Below are 23310 nucleotides of genomic sequence, written 5' to 3'. Positions count from 1 at the left end.
CAGCCTATGTATAAACTGCAATAAAAATGATGAAAGGTCTAGCCCAGCGGACACAAAACACTCCCACAATGCATATTTGTGGTATTTGTGTTCCAAGCACAAGTCTGTTCAGTCCTCCGCGGTGTGCGGTTTGCTTCTCGATTTGAGTCAAGTGAGGACTCGCCATTGTCCCCCAGCTGCTAATAGTACACGCACTGAGCCATTTTGCTATTCAGTTTAGGCTAATGAACTGGCCAACTCAGCTGACCCTTGACCCCGGGGAGTGCAGTGGATTTAGGGTGATGCATTCAAGGTGTTGCCATCTGTGTACCCCTGACCCCCTCTCACCCCCCCCCCCCCCCTGTGACCCCCGCTCCTTCTCTAATTTCTCCACTGCTCTCCCGCCAGCCCCCCCTGTGTGGCTGAGCGGTGGGGTGTGAAGCCAGTTTTTTGGGGTCGGCCGTTCCTCCGCCTCTCTGTAAAGCCCTCTGAACCAAGGGCGTAAATTCAGTTCGGATTTTCCGGGAGGGGGGGGGGGGGGTTGACAAGTTTTTTTTTTTGTTTTTTTTTTAAACAGCTGAAATGATAATTCCTCATGAGTTATAGGGGGAAAATACATCAAATTACTGATCCCAATCACATCAGGAAATCCTCGTTTTTATTATATTAAATTATTTAATTTATAGTGTGTGTGTGTGTGTGTGGGGGGGGGGGGGGGTTGGCATGTTTTGTAATATTGGAGAGGGGGGGGGAGGTTGTAACCCCCAGTCCCGCCATAAATTATGCCCTTGCTCTCAACTCGTATATAGAATGCAAATTGCCTCTCGCGCGCTAGTCTGTGTCAGGGGTTTTAGAGCGCCGTTCCAAGGGGCTAAACAGCTGGACTGCGTCATGAGCGGTGCGGCCGTTACGGTTAGACCAGGAAGCGTCGCGTGAGAACGCACCGGATTTACAAAAAATTTCAAAAGAAATTTTCTATCGGTCGTTATCATCCTTTATACTGCGTTCGTAATTTTTTTTTTCAAATGTTGGAATCTGAAAGATGTCATGACGAGGCATTAACAGGTCACAGAGTGCCCACTTCATGTTAATTTAACTATTTATAGACTCATATATACATGTGTGCGTATGCGTTCATGTGTATTTATTGTGCACGTGCAAATTATCAATACTAAGTTCGAAACGGAAAAGCACACTGTGTATCGGTAGAATCTGGTTCTTTATTACGAACATACAACCATAACAGGACGCGGCTATAACAAATGTTCTGAATTACATTTAGTCACGTAAAAGTCAGAGCAATTGCAGTAAGATATATGCATACACAGACAACCCCGCCAAAATTAATAAGTTCCAGTGGAAAAAGTAATCTCTGATTCACGCCGTTCGCACGTTCGGAAGATTTGTTCAGTTTTTCGCTGGCACTGAACTGAAAGCTGCCACTTAAAAATTCAGAGAAAGGAAAACAGCGAGCAAAAAGGTTGCGGAGATAAATTAGTAAAAAAAAAAAAAAAACGTGAAACTCCCAAGTCGTTTTGGCTCAAACCTGATCATTTAAGGTTTCACATTAATGCCGCATTAAATCACAGGCCAAACTAGCGTTCTTCAAATACACAACATAAATTTTAGCATTTGTATTCTGTAGATCGGAGAACGTTAGATTATTGAGTGGTTGGGGCAGTGGGCTACTGTTATCACATTGTTCTATCAATAACGTTGTTATTGATAACAGTGATATCGATGATGTCATCAATCGTCGATATGTTTATATCAACTGGAACATAGAATGGAACAAAAGTGTGGGACTCCATCGCTGGATGGCTGCAGTGTGTACTGGTTTTGGGTGTGTTTCAGCACCCAGACAAAGTGCATAATTTATGTCAAGGACACTTAAATTTAAGCTAAAGAATATTTGCTCCTTGTTACCAAGGCTGGTTACCAAATCGGTTACTGATTGTAAAGAAAAAAAGTTAGCTACTGATTGCAAAGAATATAAAAAAAACTAGCAAACATAAACCTTGGTGCAAACATAAACCTCTTCAAAGAGCAACGGGCAGATTCTTACAAAAGACATACAAATTCATGCAGACGATACTGTTTGGCTTGCACATTGCACTCATAGAGGAAAGGGTTCGATAAGGCACCTCTGTGTTTCCATAGAACCCTATCTAGAGGAAAATGGTTCTATTTGGGGGCCCACACCCTTTTCACACCTACCATGAACAACTGAAGGTTTCCCAAAGGAGGAGACGCTACAATACACAACCCTTTTAATTCTGAGCAGACAAAACTTCACAGCAAGCTGCCTAAGTTTTTTTTTTTTTTTTAAGTATTTATTTTTTGCGGTGAATATAAATGACAACCAGCGAATCTCGCTGTAACATATCGCCATCTATTGGAGAGAGGTATGCATAGCACGTCGATAAGTCCTCTAATCGAGTACTTTTGTCAGTAACTGCGCGCGTGCCATGCGCGCCAAATAAGGTACACCTCCTCTGCAAAATGAAAACTAGAGGCCTAAATCAATCAATACGGATCTGTTTTAGGAACATGAAAAAAAATAACGGTGTCTGAATATGGGAAATTTTATATTTGGTATTCTGTGGCTTTTATTGAGCTCAAAAGTAAAATATGTCAAAAATGACACAAGCCTGACATATAGTGGTCCCTTGGAGCACTTTATTAGTTGGGGGGGGGAGGTATCTTGCCAGATCACGATCGTCTGTTGACAGTCCTCTGTTTTTGCCAAACACTGGTTGACTATGTGTGTTCTAGCAGGACCAGCGTAGAGAAGTACAAGCTCAGGAGCACCCCCTGGTGGATGTATGGTTTACTGCAGTAGTAATAAGGGCACAGTAGAGACCTGCTTCCAAGAATAGGTGATAAGGCGTTGTGAACAGCATTGAGAGATATAGTTTCTCATGAATTGAGCAGCTGACGATCAAACGGTGAAACTCTTGAAATGAGAGAATTACATAAAAATATACCACAAAATGATAACCTGAACCGAACCAAAGTAAAATTAAAAATTTAAATATTATTATACTACTACTACTAATAATAATAATAATGACAGCTTAAACACAAAGGCTAATAAAAAAGATAAAAATAGAATATAAATACAACAAAGCAGGACACTGTCACTTATAATTAGACAGTAATACCATAGTTATTACTAATTTATTGTTAATAAAACTTTTTTTTAAGATATTGGGGAATGGTCATGCTCAATTTGCAGCAATCATAGAAAGAGCTGCTACACCATATTGCAGCTGTTGGGAGCGCTGCCGACAGCAGCTTTAATGCTCACCTTTTTGCATCAGTGAAAGTAAAGAGCTTGATATTGAAAAGGTGCGCATACGCTAGGCTACCTCTGGTCTCATACCAGGTTTGGTCAGTCCGTAACACTTGAGATTCATATCCCTGCAGCGCGAGATTCACAAGGCTTCCGTCTCGGCGTGAGACACAGGCCGTAAGATGACTTCCTTCCTGTAGGAGAAGCGCGTGAGGTTGACTCTGGTGTAGAGCCTCTCTCCGTGCTGAAGCGAGCAGTACAGCGTGTAGGTGAACCGGGCGAGGACCACGGTGCAGCACAGCTCCAACGCGACCATCGCCGCGTAAGAGACGAGCAGCGCCCCGCAGCTCTCCCTTTCAGAACTGTAGGCGGAACGACGAGCGGAGGAGGAAGTCACGGGGCAAGAGAACTCCATCGGCGTCGTGGGAAATGTAGTTCTCTGTGTGCTGGTGGCCGGTGTGGATGTTGTCAGGAGTGCTGTGGTAGGGGGAGCGGTTGTCGTGAGGGCTGTGCTCACGGTGGTAGTGGCTGTTGTTAAGAGAGCAGAGGTGGAAGCTGTAGTCGTTGGGGCAAGGGTTGTGATCAAGGCTGTGGTTGTCGGAGTAGTTGCCAAGGCGGTGGTTGTAGGCACAGTTGTCATGGCTACTGTGGTGGGCACTGTGGTTGTCAACATAGTGGTAGGTGCAGTGGTCATAGCTACTGTGGTGGGCACTGTGGTTGTGGACATAGTGGTGGGCACAGTTGTCATAGCTACTGTGGTTGGCACTGTGGTTGTCAACATTGTGGTGGGCGCAGTTGTCATAGCTACTGTGTGCACGTGGTTGTAAATAGTGGTAGGTGCAGTGGTCATAGCATGTGGTGGCACTGTGGTTGGGATGTGGGGCCAGTTGTCATAGCTACTGTGGTTGGCACTGTGGTTGTCAACATTGTGGTGGGCGCAGTTGTCATAGCTACTGTGGTTGGCACTGTGGTTGTCAACATAGTTGTGGGTGCAGTTGTCATAGCTACTGTGGTGGGCACTGTGGTTGTGGACATAGTGGTGGGCACAGTTGTCATAGCTACTGTGGTTGTCAACATTGTGGTGGGCGCAGTTGTCATAGCTACTGTGGTTGCCTCTGTGGTTGTCAACATAGTGGTGGGAGCAGTTGTCATAGCTACTGTGGTTGTCAACGTAGTGGTTGGTGCAGTTGTGGGCTCTGTGGTTATTCTTTTGGTGGTAGGTGTCTGGGTTGACGGAGTAGTGGTGGTGTGCAAGGCGGTTGTTGGTTGGGTGGTGGGGAGTGTGGTCATGTGGACGGTTGTTGTAGGTAATTCTGTTGTCATGGCAACAGTAGTGCTGGTTGTTGTGGTGAGAGGCACAGTAGTGGCGATTGCAGGAGTGGTTGGGCATATCAGCTCATCTTCTTTGAGAGACATGACTTCTTGTCCTTTTAGACTTTCAGGAGATTCACAAGTCTCTGGCGAGGAGGACTTGATCTTTTTTGTGTTCGCTTTCATCCACTTAAAGAACGATATCAGCCTGCAGTCACAGTGCCAGGTGTTGTTGTTCAGATATACCTTGCTAAGTTTCGGTAAAGAGTCAAATATCCCTTCAGGAAGAGTTCTCAGTTTGTTATGCGCCAGTCGGAGAGTTTTCAGCTCTGTCAGTTGTTCAAAGTATTTCGGTTTTAATGACTCAATCATGTTTTTCTCTAGATTCAAGTCTTTAAGTCTCCCAAGGCCTTCAAAATACTCCTCGGACAAAGTGGTAAACTTGTTTTGCGATAAGTCAAGCTTCCTGAGTTTTTTTATGGGACTGAATACTCCCGCAGGAAGGACAGTGAGATTGTTCCCATTGAGATTCAGTTCATACAGTCTAAGCATTTCGCCAAAGAGCACGGGAGGCAGGCTGGCTATTTGATTCTGCTGAAGCGTCAAAAATCTTATGTTAGGAAGTCCCACAAAAATTTCAGAAGGCAATTCAGACAAAAGATTATTCTCTAAATATAATGTTTCCAAATTGGTATTTTTTGAAAATAAATGCGGTGGTATCTCTGTTATCTTGTTGCCCTGTAAGGTGATTTCTTTTAGATCCGGTAGATCATCGAAGATCCCAGGAGGAATGGCACTGATGCCATTCTCGTAGAGTCTGAGTCTCTGCAATTTACTGAGTTTTGCGAACAGTGCCGTGGAGACGGAGGAGATTTTATTCTTGGCCAGGTGGAGCAATGTGAGGTTTTCAAGCTGATCGAAAATTCCCTCGTCGATCGAGGCGATTTCATTGATGTGAAGATGGAGCTCTTTCAGCATCAGGCCATCAAACAGTCCCTTCTCAAGCTTCTGGATTCTGTTAGATTTGAGAACCAACTTCTCGAGGCTCGGCAGGTTCTGAAACACGCCCAGGGGCAACGACGTCAGATTTGTAGTGGAAATTTCGATTAACTTCAGCCTGTCCAAACCTTGGAAGGCATGCGTTTCAACGGACACGATGGGCATGCTGAGGAATACCAGAGTCTCCAGCTGCGGATTGTTGATGAAGGCTCGGTCGGGGATGGTGGAAATCCGGCTGCCCACGAAATAAACCTGGGTGGTGCCAGCTTTCTGGGTGGCGGGGATTTCGGCGATGTTCTTATCGTAGACGACCTTGTGATCAGTGCAGTTGGGCGACCCGCCACACTCTCCCGTCACACTCCCGAGCATCAGGTGCAGCAGAAAGACGCAGTTTATAAGATGCATGTTTAATTATTCTTTACTGGAGAAAAGAAAAACAATGTTCAGTTACGACATGCATTTCAACACGCTGTAATTCACACTGTATTTAAAATACAGTTTATAAAACACTGTATTTAAAAAGACATACATTTTTTTCTTTTTAAATTTGGGCCCCAATGTGTGACTAAACATGTCTAAATCCCACCCTAATTTTAAATGGCAAATTAGTTCGCCGCTGCATTCACGTGTAAACCCCTCTGTTGATTCTGGAGAGAGTAGATAAACCGCGGTTCTCCTCCGAAAAAAGCGTGCCGTTAATACATAGTCCGCTTTTTTTCACTCTGCAGACGGCAGCCAAATTCTCATATTCGTGCGGAGTCAGAGGAAGAACTTCATGTGCGGCTTTAATATGCAGCGCGCCTGATCGACCAGCAGAGGTCGCTAGATACTTTGAACGCGGGCCCCTAACCCAAATGAACCTTCGAAAACTCTGCGCAACACAATGTTGCCAACCAATGTTGCGCATTGCCCTATGAGGCTACCAGCCACAGTCCAGATTCACAGCGTGCTGCCTTGACCACACATTTCTTTTCGGCAAACTTTTAGGCTGTAAGAGCTTCAAAATAACTTCACGCAACACACAGTAAATCATGTGTAATTTCTACATCAGGCAATGCATGCATTTTATCTCCCATTAAAATCTGAGAGTATTATAGTACATTTCTATAAGATAATTTTACATTTGCAAGATAGCCTTTATTTGTTAACACTGAAAACATAAAATGTAAAGCAATAAAACACACACATACACACACACACACACACAGGTCTTGCAAAAGGACATGAATCCACTGCTGTCTGCATATACGGTTGTGAACGAAGTCTGAGGACACGACAGAGTCCTGGCTCTTTTCATTATATGTATAGGGGTCTCAGAGCTATTTTTTAAATACTTATTTAAAAATGTATGCTGCACCTGCGCTCAACATAGATTTTTAAAAACATATTTCTACTTTTAACTGTACATGATGTCCTGTATTTTCTATTGCTTTGTATTAAAATCAAATACTGTACTGCTGCAAGATAGTATTTTAATTAATAGTATTTAATTTGTATGTGTAATATATTCAGTCTCATATAAATATTTGTAGTAGTGGGTAATAGTTGTAGTAGTAGTAGTAGAAGTAGTAGTATTAGTAGTAGTAGTAGCAGCAGCAGTAGTAGTAGCAGTAGTAGTAGTAGTAGTAGTAGTAGTATTGCCAATACAGAAGACCCTCTGATGCAGACTGTACTGTAGTCCCTTGTCAGTAACGCAGTGAAATTAGCAGTTAAGAAAATAAACTGCTTTAGCATCATAATGCACTTTCAATCCTTTAATAATTCAAAGAATGAAACACAGAAGACTTACCCACTTTCACAGCAACACATCTACTTTCAATTTTGCCTTGCAAAGAAGCAGTCGAAGAACGTCTTTCTTATCGCTTTATGAAACGTCTGATTGGGCGTTCCCAAGGGTCACCCTGAAAATACTGATAACATGAGGGTGGGAGGGGCCAGTGGGGGTGGGATTCAGTACTGAAGAGTGAGCTTGACTTCAGCTAACGTACAACACGTGCATCATACAAATAACCGACAGGTGTTTGTAAGAAGATGGAATGAAACAAAAAAAAATGTTGACACAAAATGGTGGATCTTCACAGATATGTTATTATACAGATCTATTATTATTATTATTACATCCATCCATCCATTATCTATACTCACTTATCCTGGGCAGGGTCGCGGGTTGTGCTGGAGCCTATCCCAGCATGCATTGGGCGAGAGGCAGGAAGACACCCTGGACAGGCCACCAATCTATCACAGGGCACACAGACCATTCACTCACCATTCGCTCAGACACTCATAACTATGGGCAATTTAGAGTCTCCAATCAGCCTACCTGCATGTCTTTGGACTGTGGGAGGAAACCGGAGTACCCAAAGGAGACCCACACGGACACGGGGAGAACAGGTAAACTCTAAACAGGTTGGTTAGGGCCACAACCGCTAGGGGGAGGCCACACAATAGAATCCTACAGATCTGCAAATCCTCAGCACCCACCCTCCACATTGAAGCATCTCCATAATTGTTTAGTGTCCATCAAAATCTAGGCTGGCCCTGATAAAGCAGGTCCTTGAATAAGCCCACTCAGGTTTTTTAACCTCTCCTGTACATTTTCTATTAATCACACTGTATGGTTGAACTAAGCATGAATTTATATTTGTGTGCAATAATAAATAAATAAAATGTTGAATGTGCATATGTTGGGCTGCTGGGTGACTTGTCCGCCAAACAGGCTTGGTTTGAATGAACTGAGTCTGAGGTGAGGCTTTCAGGCCAGGATTCAAATGCAGGCCTTCTGTCCAGATCCGTAATGGCATTTTCACTTCTCATCCAGAAGAGGGCAGCAGTGAGCTGTTTGCCTCTCTACCCGCTGCACTCGTTAAAAAAGAACATAAAAATTATGGCAACCGTCCAGAAGGAGGAAAGCTTTGCTATCATGAAGACATGCAGTCAATGATACACGGTATCCACCGCATGCTGGAGAGATACGAGCTTCCACCCACATACCAGAGCAGAAATTTACAGCGCTGTGTGTGTAAAAAGCCAAGCGGGAAATGCAGAAAGAAAATTGAGATGTTCTGTAGAGAGCCAAGGTCAAATATTTGGTCTCCCGCAATCCCCCCACATGCCTGTTCTAAGAACCAGAAATAAACATTAGGACACAAAGGACATGCACATCTCTACTTACCGAAGGGTTCCCTGCCCACGTGAAACGTAGAACCTTTAGTTTCACTCATTCTAAGCACTGGAACTCCGTCATGCATGTACCAAGAATTATGTCCTCAGTGCACTTATAGTGCAGAAGGGATCTGATTCTACGGCACATGATTTTATGGAAAATAAATCATCTTTGCAAGAGTGCTGCGCACACTTAAAACGCACAGATTTTTACTCACGTTTGGACAAATGTGACTTATACATTTAGCTTTAGAATCTGGAAGATTTACAAGAAATATTGCTTCATTCAGACGAGACGGATTCTTGTTCAATGAAGTTTATTGACATTTTCTTTGAGTAAGTCATTATATAACCCATATTCCTGAAAATAAACAATTTAATTATTTACAATTCAGATTGTTACAGATTGTTGTTATTTGTGATTCATAATCTATTCGGGCATTAAAAAAGAATGTTGCATTACTTCAGAAATCATTAAAGGGTAATACTGAAATTTTAGCCTTTCTTCTATAATAATGTCTGTCAATAATGATGCAGCATGTTATATTGTATTGGTATCAATGTCAGGCTATTTAAATATAAATGGAATTCAGACATCAGGGAAAAAAATGAAAAGTATCACAGGCTCACTGAGATAGAGGGGTTTCTGGTTTCCTGCCTTATCTGCTGTTTACAGTGCCTAAGAAGGTTCCATTTTCATGCGAAGCTCAGATCCAAGTAAGACTACAAAATGTGCACAAGGTTAGCAAGCATCCCATTCAACTTCAAGCGAGCAAAACGGCAACATGGGAAAATGCGATGTTCGTGACATTCCAGTGCAGTGGAGCATTACGTTCTCAGACCACCGCAAGTATGCAGCGCGCTCGCGTGAATAAACAGACCGATTTTGTGACCGGAACGCCGAAGCTTAGCGGACGGCCGCTTCCTGGAAAGCTGAATGGTTCCAAAACGGTTCCGTGTTGCACTCCCGTGTCCAGCTCTCAGAGTGTTCCAAGGGTGGCCTGAAATAGGGGCCCCATGAGGGGCGGCCTATAGAAAAGACCCCCCCCCCCCCCACCCCACCACTAAATGACGGTGTTCTTTCTGGCCTGGTGGTACAAGGTGCGGCTGGCCCGCTTCTTCCTCCTGTAGCAAATCCAGCAGATGATGACGGTGGCGATGATGGCGATGCAGACCAAGGTGATGATGATGATTTTAGCGTCCCGGGAAAGGCCCTCCCCGTCGCCGGGAGGAGTGGTGGCGGCAGGGGCAGAAGGGGTGCTCTTTTTGGGGGGCGGGGTGTGAGGCCTCCTTCGCATCTCCGTGGGTGTGGCCAAGTCGCCTGAGGGAGTGGTGGCGGTCGAGGTGGACGGCCTCCAGGCTTCTGCTTCCTCGTTGGTCAGGTCAGTAATTTTGGCGTGGGCCAGTGAATTGGGAGAGAGGCACGTCAGCAGGCTGGCATTCTGCACTTTGGAGGGGTGCCTCCTCACCCAGTCTCGCAGGGGCAGGATGTCCCGGTCGCACCTCCAGGGGTTCTGGGCGAGCTTCACCTCCTTCACCGCGTCCAGGGAGTCCAGCACCTCCTGCGACAGGCTCCGCAGGGAGTTGTTGTGGAGGTCCACTTCCCAGAGGGGAGGCAAGCCGTGGAAGAGCTTCCCAGGGAGGGACTGGATGAGATTGTGCTCCAGGGAGATGTTCTCCAGCTTGGGCAGCCCGCTGAAGGTCCCCTCCTCCAGGCCCGAGAGCAGGTTGGTGTGCAGGGACACCTCTCCCAGCTCGGCCAGGCCGCCGAAGGCCCCGGCGGGGACCGAGCCGATCCGGTTACGGCTCAGAACCAGGAGCCGCAGGCGCGTCAGGTTGCTGAACGCGCCGTCCTCCAGGCGCGTCAGCCGATAGCTAATGTGGTTATCAGCATTGTGGTGGGCGCAGTTGTCATAGCTACTGTGGTTATCAGCATTGTGGTGGGCGCAGTTGTCATAGCTACTGTGGTTGGCATTGTGGTTGTCAGCATGGCTGTGGGTGCAGTTGTCATAGCTACAGTGGTTGGCGCTGTTGTTGTGAACATAGTGGTGGGAGCAGTTGTCATAAGTACTGTGGTTGTCAACGTAGTGGTTGGTGCAGTTGTGGGCTCTGTTGTTATTATTATGGTGGTAGGTGTCTGGGTAGACAGAGTAGTGGTGGTGGGCAAGGCGGTTGTTGCTTGTGGGGTGGTGTGGTCATGTGGGCGGTTGTTGCTTGGGGGGTGGTGTGGTCATGTGGACGGTTGTTGTGGGTAATTCTGTTGTCATGGCAACAGTAGTGCTGGTTGTTGTGGTGAGAGGCACAGTAGTGGCGATTGCAGGAGTGGTTGGGCATATCAGCTGATCTTCTGTGAGAGACATGACTTCTCGTCCTTTCAAACTTTCAGGAGATTCACAAGTCTCTGGCGGAGAGGACTTGATCTTTTTTGTGTTCGCTTTCATCCAGTTAAAGAACGATATCAGCCTGCAGTCACAGTGCCAGGGGTTGTTATTCAGATATACCCTGCTAAGTTTTGGTAAGGAGTCAAATATCCCTTCAGGAAGAGTTCTCAGTTTGTTATGTGCCAGCCGGAGGGTTTGCAGCTCTGTCAGTTGTTCAAAGCTTTTCGGTTTTAATGACTCAATCATGTTTTTCTGTAGATTCAAGTCTGCAAGTCTCACAAGGCCTTCAAAATATTCCTCGGACAAAGAGGTAAACTTGTTTTGCGATAAGTCAAGCTTGCTGAGTTTTTTTAAGGGACTGAATACTCCTGCAGGAAGGACAGTGAGATTGTTCCTGTTGAGATTCAGTTCATACAGTCTAAGCATTTCGCCAAAGAGCATGGGAGGCAGGCTGGCTATTTGATTCTGCTGAAGGGTCAAATATTTCATGTTAGGAAGTCCCACAAAAATTTCAGAAGGCAATTCAGACAAAAGATTGTTCTCTAAAGATAATGTTTCCAAATTGGTATTTTTTGAAAATAAATGCGGTGGTATCTCTGTTATCTTGTTGCCCTGTAAGGTGATTTCTTTTAGATCCGGTAGATCATCGAAGATCCCAGGAGGAATGGCACTGATGCCATTCTCGTAGAGTCTGAGCTTCTGCAATTTACTGAGTTTTGCGAACAGTGCCGTGGAGACGGAGGAGATTTTATTCCTAGCCAGGTGGAGGAATGTGAGGTTTTCAAGCTGATCGAAAATTCCCTCGTCGATCGAGGCGATTTCATTGGTGTGAAGATGGAGCTCTTTCAGCATCAGGCCATCAAACAGTCCCTTCTCAAGCTTCTGGATTCTGTTGATTTTGAGAACCAGCTTCTCGAGGCTCGGTAGGTTCTGAAACACGCCCAGGGGCAACGACGTCAGATTCGTACTGGAAATTTCGATTAACCTCAGCCTGTCCAAACCTTCGAAGGCGTGCGTTTCGACGGACACAATGGGCATTTCGAGGAACTCCAGAGTCACCAGCTGCGGGCTGTTGATGAAGGCTCGGTCGGGGATGGTGGAAATCCGGCTGCCCACGAAATAAACCTCAGTTGCGCCAGCTTTCTGGGTGGCGGGGATTTCGGTGATGCTCTTATCGTAGAGAACCTTGCAGTTGGGCGACCCGCCACACTCTCCCGTCACACTCCCGAGCATCAGGTGCAGCAGAAAGACGCAGTTTATAAGATGCATGTTTAATTATCCTTTACTGGAGAAAAGAAAAACAATGTTCAGTTACGACATGCATTTCAACATGCTGTAATTCACACTGTATTTAAAATACAGTTTATAAAATACAGTATTTAAAACGACATATATTTTTTCTTTTTAAATTTGGGCCCCAATGTGTGGCTGACCATTTCTAAATCCCACCCTAATTTGAAATGGCAAATTAGTTCGCAAGTGCTGCTGCATTCACGTGTAAACCCCTCTATTAATTCTGGAGAGAGTAGATAAACCGCGGATCTCCTCCGACAAAAGCGTGCCGTTAATAGATAGTCCGCCTTTTTTCCACTTCGCAGACGGCAACCAAATTCTCATATTCGTGCGGAGTCAGAGGAAGAACTTCATGTGCGGCTTTAACATGCAGCTCGCCTGATCGACCAGCAGAGGTCGCTAGATACTTGGAACGCGGACCTCTAACACGAATCAACGTGAAAACCCTGCGCAACACTATATTACTAAACTGCGCATTGCCCTATGAGGCTCCCAGCCACAGTCCGGATTCACAGCCTGGTGCCTTGACCACACATTTCTTTTGGTAAACTTTTAGGCTGTAAGAGCTTCAAAATAACTTAACATCACGCAACACACAGTAAATCATGTGTAATTTCTATATCAGGCAACGCATGCATTTTTTCTCCCATTAAGCTCTGAGAGTAGTATAGTACATTTCTACAAGATAATTTTACATTTGCAAGATAGCCTTTATTTGTTAACACCAAAAACATAAAATGTAAAGCAATAAAACACACACGCACACAGACACACACAAACACACAAACACAGGCACACACACACACAGTTCTTGCAAAAGGACATGAACTGCTGTCTGCGTTTACAGTGGTGACCAAAAGTCTGAGGACACGACTGAGTCCTGGCTCTTTTCATTATATGTATAGGGGTCTCAGAGCTATTTTTTTAATGCTTATTTCAAAATGTATGCTGCACCTGCACTCAACATAGATTTTTAAAAACATATATATACTTTTAACTGTACATGATCTCCTGTATTTTCTATTGTGTTGTATTAAAATCAAATACTGTACTGCTGGAAGATAGTATTTTAATTAATAGTATTTAATTTATATGTGTAATATATTAAGTCTCATTATACATCTTCCCTTTGTTCTTATTTTTCTTTATTACAGTGCTTTATAAATTATTATTATTATTATTATTATTATTATTGTTATTATTAGTAGTAGTAGTAGTAGTAGTTGTAGTAGTAGTAGTCGTAATAGTAGTATTAGTAGCAGTAGTAGTAGTAGTAGCAGTAGTAGTATTAGTAGCAGTAGTAGTAGTGGTAGCAGTAGTAGTAGTAGTAGTAGCAGTAGTAGTAGTAGTAGTAGTAGCAGCAGTAGTAGTAGTAGCAGTAGTAGTAGTAGTAGTAGTAGTAGTAGTAGTAGTAGTAGCAGTAGTAGTAGTAGTAGCAGTAGTAGTAGTAGTAGCAGTAGTAGTAGTAGTAGTAGTAGCAGTAGTAGTAGTAGTAGTAGTAGTAGTAGTAGCAGTAGTAGTAGTAGTAGTATTGCTAATACAGAAGACCCTCTGATGCAGACAGTACTGTAGTCTTGTAACGCAGTGAAATTAGCAGTTAAGAAAATAAACTGCTTTAGCATCATAATGCACTTTCAATCCTTTAATAATTCAAAGAATGAAACACAGAAGACTTACCCACTTTCACAGCAGCACATCTACTTTCAATTTTGCCTTGCAAAGAAGCAGTCGAAGAACGCCTTTCTTATCGCTTTATGAAACGTCTGATTGGGCGTTCCCAAGGGTCACCCTGCAAATACTGATAACATGATGGTGGGAGGGGCCAGTGGGGGTGGGATTCAGTATTGAAGAGTGAGCTTGACTTCAGCCAACGTGCGACACGTGCATCATACAAATTACCCACAGGTGTTTGTAAGAAGATGGAATGAAACAAAAAAAATGTTGACACAAAATGGTGGATGGATAATGGATGGATGGATGTAATAATAATAATAGATATGTATAATAACATATCTGTTATTATACATATCTATTATTATTATTATTATTACATCCATCCATCCATTATCTATACTCACTTATCCTGGGCAGGGTCGCGGGGGGTGCTGGAGCCTATCCCAGCATGCATTGGGCGAGAGGCAGGAAGACACCCTGGACAGGCCGCCAATTTATCATAGGGCACACACACCATTCACTCACCATTCGCTCAGACACTCATACCTATGGGCAATTTAGAGTCTCCAATCAGCCTACCTGCATGTCTTTGGGCTGTGGGATGGAAACCGGAGTACCCAAAGTTGACCCACACGGACACGGGGAGAACAGGTAAACTCCACACAGAAAGGCCCAGGCCAGATTTGAACTCAGGAACTTCTTGCTGTGAGGCAAAAATGCTACCCACTGCAGCACCATGACATTCTATTATTATTATTATTATTATTATTATTATTATTATTATTAATATTACAATTTAAAAAAAAAACCTTTTCTATTTGTTTTAATTATTACTCATTCTGTTTCAATTATTGAATTTAATGATGTTCTTTATAAAGCAGGTCTTTGAATAAGCCCGCTCAGGTTTTTTAACCTCTCCTGTACATTTTCTATTAATCAATAAGCATGAATTTATGTTTGTGTGCAAATAAATAAATAAATAAATAAAATGTTGAATGTGCATATGTTGAGCTGCTGGGTGACTTGTCCACCAAACAGACTTGGTTTGAATGAACTGAGTCTGAGGTGAGGCTTTCAGGCCAGGATTCAAATGCAGGCCTTCTGTCCAGATCCGTAATGGCATTTTCACTTCTCATCCAGAAGAGGGCAGCAGTGAGCTGTTTGCCTCTCTACCCGCTGCACTCGTTAAAAAGAACATAAAAATTAAGGAAACCGTCCAGAAGGAGGAAAGCTTTGCTATCATGAAGACATGCAGTCAATGACACACGGTATCCACCGCATGCTGGAGAGATACGAGCTTCCACCCACATACCAGAACAGAAATTTACAGCGCTGTGTGTGTAAAAAGCCAAGTGGGAAATGCAGAAAGTAAATTGAGATGTTCTGTAGAGAGCCAAGGTCAAATATTTGGTCTCCCGCAATCCCCCCACATGCCTGTTCTAAGAACCAGAAATAAACATTAGGACACAAAGGACGTGCACATCTCTGCTTACCGAAGGGTTCCCTGCCCAGGTGAAACGTAGAACCTTTAGTTTCACTCATTCTAAGCACTGGAACTCCTTCACGTGCGTACCAAGAATTATGTCCTCAGTGCACTTATAGTGCAGAAGGAATCTGATTCCACGGCACACGATTTTATGGAAAATAAATCATCTTTGCAAGAGTGCTGCGCACACTTAAAACGCACAGATTTTTACTCACGTTCGGACAAATGTGACTTATACATTTAGCTTTAGAATCTAGAAGATTTACAAGAAATATTGCTTCATTCAGACGAGACGAGTTCTTGTTCAATGAAGTTTATTGACATTTTGTTTGAGTAAGTCATTATATAACCCATATTCCTGAAAATAAACAATTTAATTATTTACAATTCAGATTCTTACAGATTGTTGTTATTTGTGATTCATGATCTATTCGGGCATTTAAAAAGAATGTTGCATTACTTCAGAAATCATTAAAGGGTAATACTGAAATTTTAGCCTTTCTTCTATAATAATGTCTGTCAATAATGATGCAGCATGTTATATTGTATTGGTATCAATGTCAGGCTATTTACATATAAAAAGCAATGGAATTCAGACATCAGGGGAAAAAATGAAAAGTATCACAGGCTCACTGAGATAGAGGGGTTTCTGGTTTCCTGCCTTATCTGCAGTTTACAGTGCTAAGACGGTTCCATTTTCATGCGAAGCTCAGATCCAAGTAAGACTACAAAATGTGCACAAGGTTAGCAAGCATCCCATTCAACTTCGAGCGAGCAAAATGGCAACAGGGAAAATGCGATGTTCGTGACATTCCAGTGCAGTGGAGCATTACGTTCTCAGACCGCCGCAAGTTTGCAGCGCGCTCGCGTGAATAAACAGACCGAACGAATGAACGGATTTTGTGAACGGAACGCCAGAGCTTAGCGGACGGCCGCTTCCTGGAAAGCTGAATGGTTCCGAAACGGTTCCGTGGTGCACTCCCGTGTCCAGCTCTCAGAGTGTTCAAAGGTGGCCTGAAATAGGGGCCCCATGAGGGGCGGCCTATAGAAAAGACCCCCCCCCCCACCCCACCCCTAAATGATGGTGTTCTTTCTGGCCTGGTGGTACAAGGTGCGGCTGGCCCGCTTCTTCCTCCTGTAGCAAATCCAGCAGATGATGACGGTGGCGATGATGGCGACGCAGACCAAGGTGATGATGATGATTTTAGCGTCCCGGGAAAGGCCCTCCCCGTCGCCATGGTTACTGTCGTCCCGCATGGGAGGAGTGGTGGCGGCAGGGGCAGCAGGGGTGCTCTTTTTGGGGGGCGGGGTGTGAGGCCTCCTTCGCATCTCCGTGGGTGTGGCCAAGTCGCCTGAGGGAGTGGTGGCGGTCGAGGTGGACGGCGCCCAGGCTTCTGCTTCCTCGTTGGTCAGGTCAGTAATTTTGGCGTGGGCCAGTGAATCGGGAGAGAGGCACGTCAGCAGGCTGGCATTCTGCACTTTGGAGGGGTGCCTCCTCACCCAGTCTCACAGGGGCAGGATGTCCCGGTCGCACCTCCAGGGGTTCTGGGCGAGCTTCACCTCCTTCACCGCGTCCAGGGAGTCCAGCACCTCCCGCGACAGGCTCCGCAGGGAGTTGTTGTGGAGGTCCACTTCCCAGAGGGGAGGCAAGCCGTGGAAGAGCTTTCCAGGGAGGGACTGGATGAGATTGTGCTCCAGGGAGATGTTCTCCAGCTTGGGCAGCCCGCTGAAGGTCCCCTCCTCCAGGCCCGAGAGCAGGTTGGTGTGCAGGGACACCTCTCCCAGCTCGGCCAGGCCGCCGAAGGCCCCGGCGTGGACCGAGCCGATCCGGTTACGGCTCAGAACCAGGAGCCGCAGGCGCGTCAGGTTGCTGAACGCGCCGTCCTCCAGGCGCGTCAGCCGATAGCTAATGTGGGTATCAGCATTGTGGTGGGCGCAGTTGTCATAGCTACTGTGGTTGGCACTGTGGTTGTCAGCATGGTTGTGGGTGCAGTTGTCATAGCTACAGTGGTTGGCACTGTTGTTGTGAACATAGTAGCGGGAGCAGTTGTCATAGCTACTGTGCTTGTCAACGTAGTGGTTGGTGCAGTTGTGGGCTCTGTTGTTATTATTATGGTGGTAGGTGTCTGGGTAGACAGAGTAGTGGTGGTGGGCAAGGCGGTTGTTGCTTGGGGGGTGGTGTGGTCATGTGGACGGTTGTTGTGGGTAATTCTGTTGTCATGGCAACAGTAGTGCTGGTTGTTGTGGTGAGAGTCACAGTAGTGCAGGAGTGGTTGGGCATATCAGCTGATCTTCTGTGAGAGACATGACTTCTTGTCCTTTTAAACTTTCAGGAGATTCACAAGTCTCTGGTGGAGAGGACCTGATCTTTTTTGTGTTCGCTTTCATCCAGTTAAAGTACGATATCAGCCTGCAGTCACAGTGCCAGGGGTTGTTGTTCAGATATACCCTGCTAAGTTTTGGTAAAGAGTCAAATATCCCTTCAGGAAGAGTTCTCAGTTTGTTATGTGCCAGCTGGAGGGTACGCAGCTCTGTCATCTGTTCAAAGCTTTTCGGTTTTAATGACTCAATCATATTTTTCTCTAGATTCAAGTCTGCAAGTCTCACAAGGCCTTCAAAATACTCCTCGGACAAAGAGGTAAACTTGTTTTGCGATAAGTCAAGCTTGCTGAGTTTTTTTAAGGGACTGAATACTCCTGCAGGAAGGACAGTGAGATTGTTCCTGTTGAGATTCAGGTTGGACAGTCTAAGCATTTCGCCAAAGAGCATGGGAGGCAGGCTGGCTATTTGATTCTGCTGAAGGGTCAAAGATTTCATGTTAGGAAGTCCCACAAAAATTTCAGAAGGCAATTCAGACAAAAGATTATTATCTAAAGATAATGTTTCCAAATTGGTATTTTTTGAAAATAAATGCGGTGGTATCTCTGTTATCTTGTTGCCCTGTAAGGTGATTTCTTTTAGATCCGGTAGATCATCGAAGATCCCAGGAGGAATGGCACTGATGCCATTCTCGTAGAGTCTGAGCTTCTGCAATTTACTGAGTTTTGCGAACAGTTCCGTGGAGACGGAGGAGATTTTATTCCTAGCCAGGTGGAGCAATGTAAGGTTTTCAAGCTGATCGAAAATTCCCTCGTCGATCGAGGCGATTTCATTCATGTGAAGATGGAGCTCTTTCAGCATCTGCAGGCCATCAAACAGTCCCTTCTCAAGCTTCTGGATTCTGTTGAGTTTGAGAACCAGCTTCTCGAGGCTCGGCAGGTTCTGAAACACGCCCAGGGGCAACGACGTCAGGTTCGTATTGGAAATTTCGATTAACCTCAACCTGCCCAAACCTTTGAAGGCGTGCTTTTCGACGGACACGATGGGCATGTCGAGGAACTCCAGAAGCTCCAGCTGCGGACTGTTGATGAAGGCTCGGTCGGGGATGGTGGATATCCGGCTGCCCACGAAATAAATCCCGGTGACGCCAGCTTTCTGGGTGGCGGGGATTTCAGCGATGTACTTATCGTAGACGACCCGGCAGTAGGGAGACCCGTCACACTCTTGGGAAGGCGGTTGTTGCTTGGGGGGTGGTGTGGTCATGTGGACGGTTGTTGTGGGTAATTCTGTTGTCATGGCAACAGTAGTGCTGGTTGTTGTGGTGAGAGGCACAGTAGTGGCGATTGCAGGAGTGGTTGGGCATATCAGCTGATCTTCTGTGAGAGACATGACTTCTTGTCCTTTCAAACTTTCAGGAGATTCACAAGTCTCTGGCGGGGAGGACTTGATCTTTTTTGTGTTCGCTTTCATCCAGTTATAGAACGATATCAGCCTGCAGTCACAGTGCCAGGGGTTGTTGTTCAGATATACCCTGCTAAGTTTTGGTAAAGAGTCAAATATCCCTTCAGGAAGAGTTCTCAGTTTGTTATGTGCCAGCCGGAGAGTTTTCAGCTCTGTCAGTTGTTCAAAGTATTTCGGTTTTAATGACTCAATCATGTTTTTCTCTAGATTCAAGTCTTCAAGTCTCCCAAGGCCTTCAAAATATTTCTCGGACAAAGAGGTAAACTTGTTTTGTGATAGGTCAAGCTTCCTGAGTTTTTTTAAGGGACTGAATACTCCCGCAGGAAGGACATTGAGATTGTTCCCCTTGAGATTCAGTTCATACAGTCTAAGCATTTCGCCAAAGAGCACGGGAGGCAGGCTGGCTATTTGATTCTGCTTAAGGGTCAAAAATCTTATGTTAGGAAGTCCCACAAAAATTTCAGATGGCAATTCAGACAAAAGATTATTATCTAAATGTAATGTTTCCAAATTGGTATTTTTTGAAAATAAATGTGGTGGTATCTCTGTTATCTTGTTGCCCTGTAAGGTGATTTCTTTCAGATCCGGTAGATCATCGAAGATCCCAGGAGGAATGGCACTGATGCCATTCTCGTAGAGTCTGAGCTTCTGCAATTTACTGAGTTTTGCGAACAGTTCCGTGGAGACGGAGGAGATTTTATTCCTAGCCAGGTGGAGCAATGTGATGTTTTCAAGCTGATCGAAAATTCCCTCGTCGATCGAGGCGATTTCATTGGTGTGAAGATGGAGCTCTTTCAGCATCCGCAGACCATCAAACAGTCCCTTCTCAAGCTTCTGGATTCTGTTGAATTTGAGAACCAGCTTCTCGAGGCTCGGCAGGTTCTGAAACACGCCCAGGGGCAACAACGTCAGGTTCGTATTGGAAATTTCGATTAACCTCAACCTGCCCAAACCTTCGAAGGCGTGCGTTTCGACGGACACGATGGGCATGTCGAGGAAGTCCAGAGTCTCCAGCTGCGGACTGTTGATGAAGGCTCGGTCGGGGATGGTGGAAATCCGGCTGCCCACGAAATAAATCCCGGTGACGCCAGCTTTCTGGGTGGCAGGGATTTCGGTGATGTTTCTATCGTAGAGAACCTTGCAGTTGGGCGACCCGCCACACTCTCCCGTCACACTCCCGAGCATCAGGTGCAGCAGAAAGACGCAGTTTATAAGATGCATGTTTAATTATTCTTTACTGGAGAAAAGAAAAACAATGTTCAGTTACGACATGCATGCATTTAAAATACAGTTTATAAAATACAGTATTTAAAAAGACATACATTTTTTCTTTTTAAATTTGGGCTCCAATGTGTGGCTGACCATGTCTAAATCCCACCCTAATTTGAAATGGCAAATTAGTTCGCAAGTGCTGCTGCATTCACGTGTAAACCCCTCTGTTGATTCTGGAGAGAGTAGATAAACCGCGGATCTCCTCCGAAAAAAAGAAGAACTTCATGTGCGGCTTTAACATGCAGCTCGCCTGATCGACCAGCAGATGTCGCTAGATATTTGAAACGCGGACCCCTAACCCGAATGAACCTTCGAAAACCCTGCGCAACACAATATTGCCAACTGCGCATTGCCCTATGAGGCTACCAGCCACAGTCCAGATTCACAGCGTGCTGCCTTGACCACACATTTCTTTTTGGTAAACTTTTAGGCTGTAAGAGCTTCAAAATAACTTAACATCACGCAACACACAGTAAATCATGTGTAATTTCTACATCAGGCAACGCATGCATTTTTTCTCCCATTAAGCTCTGACAGTAGTATAGTACATTTCTATAAGATAATTTTACATTTGCAAGATAGCCTTTATTTATTAACACAAAAAACATAAAATGTAAAGCAATAAACCACACACATACGCACACACACACACAGGTCTTGCAAAAGGACATGAATCCACTGCTGTCTGCATATACAGTTGTGACCAAAAGTCTGAGGACACGACAGAGTCCTGGCTCTTTTCATTATATGTATAGGGGTCTCAGATCAATTTTTTAAATACTTATTTAAAAATGTATGCTGCACCTGCGCTCAACATAGATTTTTAAAAACATATTTCTACTTTTAACTGTACATGATCTCCTGTATTTTCTATTGCTTTGTATTAAAATCAAATACTGTACTGCTGCAAGATAGTATTTTATATGTATTATAGTATAGTATTAATTTGTATGTGTAATATATTCAGTCTCATAGAAATATTTGTAGTAGTGGGTAATAGTTGTAGTAGTAGTAGTAGAAGTAGTAGTATTAGTAGTAGTAGTAGTAGTAGTAGTAGTAGCAGCAGCAGTAGCAGTAGTAGTAGTAGCAGCAGTAGTAGTAGTAGTAGTAGCAGTAGTAGTAGTGGTAGTAGTAGTAGTAGCACTAGCAGTAGTAGTAGTAGTAGTAGTATTGCCAATACAGAAGACCCTCTGATGCAGACAGTACTGTAGTCTCGTGTCAGTAACGCAGTGAAATTAGCAGTTCAGAAAATAAACTGCTTTAGCATCATAATGCACTTTCAATCCTTTAATAATTCAAAGAATGAAACACAGAAGACTTACCCACTTTCACAGCAACACATCTACTTTCAATTTTGCCTTGCAAAGAAGCAGTCGAAGAACGTCTTTCTTATCGCTTTATGAAACGTCTGATTGGGCGTTCCCAAGGGTCACCCTGAAAATACTGATAACATGAGGGTGGGAGGGGCCAGTGGGGGGGGGGGGAATTCAGTACTGAAGAGTGAGCTTGACTTCAGCTAACGCACAATACGTGCATCATACAAATAACCCACGGGTGTTTGTAAGAAGATGGAATGAAACAAAAAAAAAATGTTGACACAAAATGGTGGATCTTCACAGATATGTTATTATTCAGATCTATTATTATTATTATTACATCCATCCATCCATTATCTATACCCACTTATTCTGGGCAGGGTCGCGGGTTGTGCTGGAGCCTATCCCCGCATGCATTGGGCGAGAGGCAGGAAGACACCCTGGACAGGCTGCCAATCTATCACAGGGCACACATACCATTCACTCACCATTCACTCAGACACTCATGCCTATGGGCAATTTAGAGTCTCCAATCAGCCTACCTGCATGTCTTTGGACTGTGGGAGGAAACCAAAGGTGACCCGCACGGACACGGGGAGAACAGGTAAACTGTAAACAGAAAGGCCCAGGCCAGATTTGAACTCAGGAACTTCTTGCTGTGAGGCAATAGTGCTACCCACTGCAACACCATGCCACCCTATTATTATTATTATTATTATTATTATTATTATTACAATTAAAAAAAAAACTTTTTCTATTTGTTTTAATTATTACTCATTCTGTTTCAATTATTGAATCTAATGATGTTCTCTATAAAGCAGGTCCTTGAATAAGCCCGCTCAGGTTTTTTAACCTCTCCTGTACATTTTCTATTAATCACTAAGCATGAATTTATATTTGTGTGCAAATAAATAAATAAATAAAATGTTGAATGTGCATATGTTGAGCTGCTGGGTGACTTGTCCACCAAACAGACTTGGTTGGAATGAACTGAGTCTGAGGTGAGGCTTTCAGGCCAGGATTCAAATGCAGGCCTTCTGTCCAGATCCGTAATGGCATTTTCACTTCTCATCCAGAAGAGGGCAGCAGTGAGTTGTTTGCCTCTCTACCCGCTGCACTCGTTAAAAAAGAACATAAAAACTATGGCAACCGTCCAGAAGGAGGAAAGCTTTGCTATCATGAAGACATGCAGTCAATGACACACGGTATCCACCGCATGCTGGGGAGATACAAGCTTCCACCCACATACCAGAGCAGAAATTTACAGCGCTGTGTGTGTAAAAAGCCAAGCGGGAAATGCAGAAAGTAAATTGAGATGTTCTGTAGAGAGCCAAGGTCAAATATTTGGTCTCCCGCAATCCC

General features: G+C 44.5%; 5 protein-coding genes across 6 annotated transcripts; all 5 read right to left on the bottom strand.

The window, feature by feature from the left end:
- Positions 1-3630: 3630 nt before the first annotated feature.
- LOC135254077 (carboxypeptidase N subunit 2-like) lies at positions 3631-7484 on the bottom strand. The gene is made up of 3 exons (XM_064334027.1): positions 7378-7484; positions 4140-6005; positions 3631-3985 (listed from the first exon to the last, which is right to left on the bottom strand). The coding sequence occupies exons 2-3, from the start codon at positions 5987-5989 to the stop codon at positions 3631-3633; spliced, it is 2205 nt and encodes a 734-aa protein (XP_064190097.1). The 5' UTR covers positions 5990-6005; positions 7378-7484.
- Positions 7485-9046: 1562 nt separating this feature from the next.
- Positions 9047-10938, bottom strand: LOC135252300 (leucine-rich repeat-containing protein 15-like; the record flags this gene model as incomplete). Its single annotated transcript, XM_064330223.1, has 1 exon — positions 9047-10938. A coding segment is annotated over one exon (1128 nt), but the record flags the coding sequence as incomplete, so codon positions are not given.
- LOC135252299 (carboxypeptidase N subunit 2-like) lies at positions 10715-14393 on the bottom strand. Of its 2 annotated transcripts, none has more exons than XM_064330222.1 (2): positions 14102-14393; positions 10715-12412 (listed from the first exon to the last, which is right to left on the bottom strand). In XM_064330222.1, the coding sequence occupies exon 2, from the start codon at positions 12394-12396 to the stop codon at positions 10942-10944; it is 1455 nt and encodes a 484-aa protein (XP_064186292.1). In that variant the 5' UTR covers positions 12397-12412; positions 14102-14393; the 3' UTR covers positions 10715-10941. The 2 variants fall into 2 exon arrangements, with proteins under 2 accessions (XP_064186292.1, XP_064186291.1); XM_064330221.1 differs by having other exon boundaries at positions 14098-14392.
- Positions 14394-15877: 1484 nt separating this feature from the next.
- Positions 15878-17764, bottom strand: LOC135254076 (leucine-rich repeat-containing protein 15-like; the record flags this gene model as incomplete). The annotated part of the gene is made up of 1 exon (XM_064334026.1): positions 15878-17764. A coding segment is annotated over one exon (678 nt), but the record flags the coding sequence as incomplete, so codon positions are not given.
- Positions 17732-22108, bottom strand: LOC135252297 (slit homolog 2 protein-like). Its single transcript, XM_064330219.1, has 2 exons — positions 21955-22108; positions 17732-20597 (listed from the first exon to the last, which is right to left on the bottom strand). Exon 2 carries the CDS (start codon positions 20579-20581, stop codon positions 17834-17836), a length of 2748 nt encoding a protein of 915 aa, XP_064186289.1. The 5' UTR covers positions 20582-20597; positions 21955-22108; the 3' UTR covers positions 17732-17833.
- Between the last annotated feature and the right edge of the window lie 1202 nt (positions 22109-23310).

Source organism: Anguilla rostrata, chromosome 4 (genome assembly GCF_018555375.3).
Source record: "Anguilla rostrata isolate EN2019 chromosome 4, ASM1855537v3, whole genome shotgun sequence".
Classification (NCBI taxonomy): domain Eukaryota; kingdom Metazoa; phylum Chordata; class Actinopteri; order Anguilliformes; family Anguillidae; genus Anguilla; species Anguilla rostrata.
The sequence above is the reverse complement of the archived record's forward strand: the minus strand, read 5'-3'. Positions and strand labels throughout refer to the sequence as shown.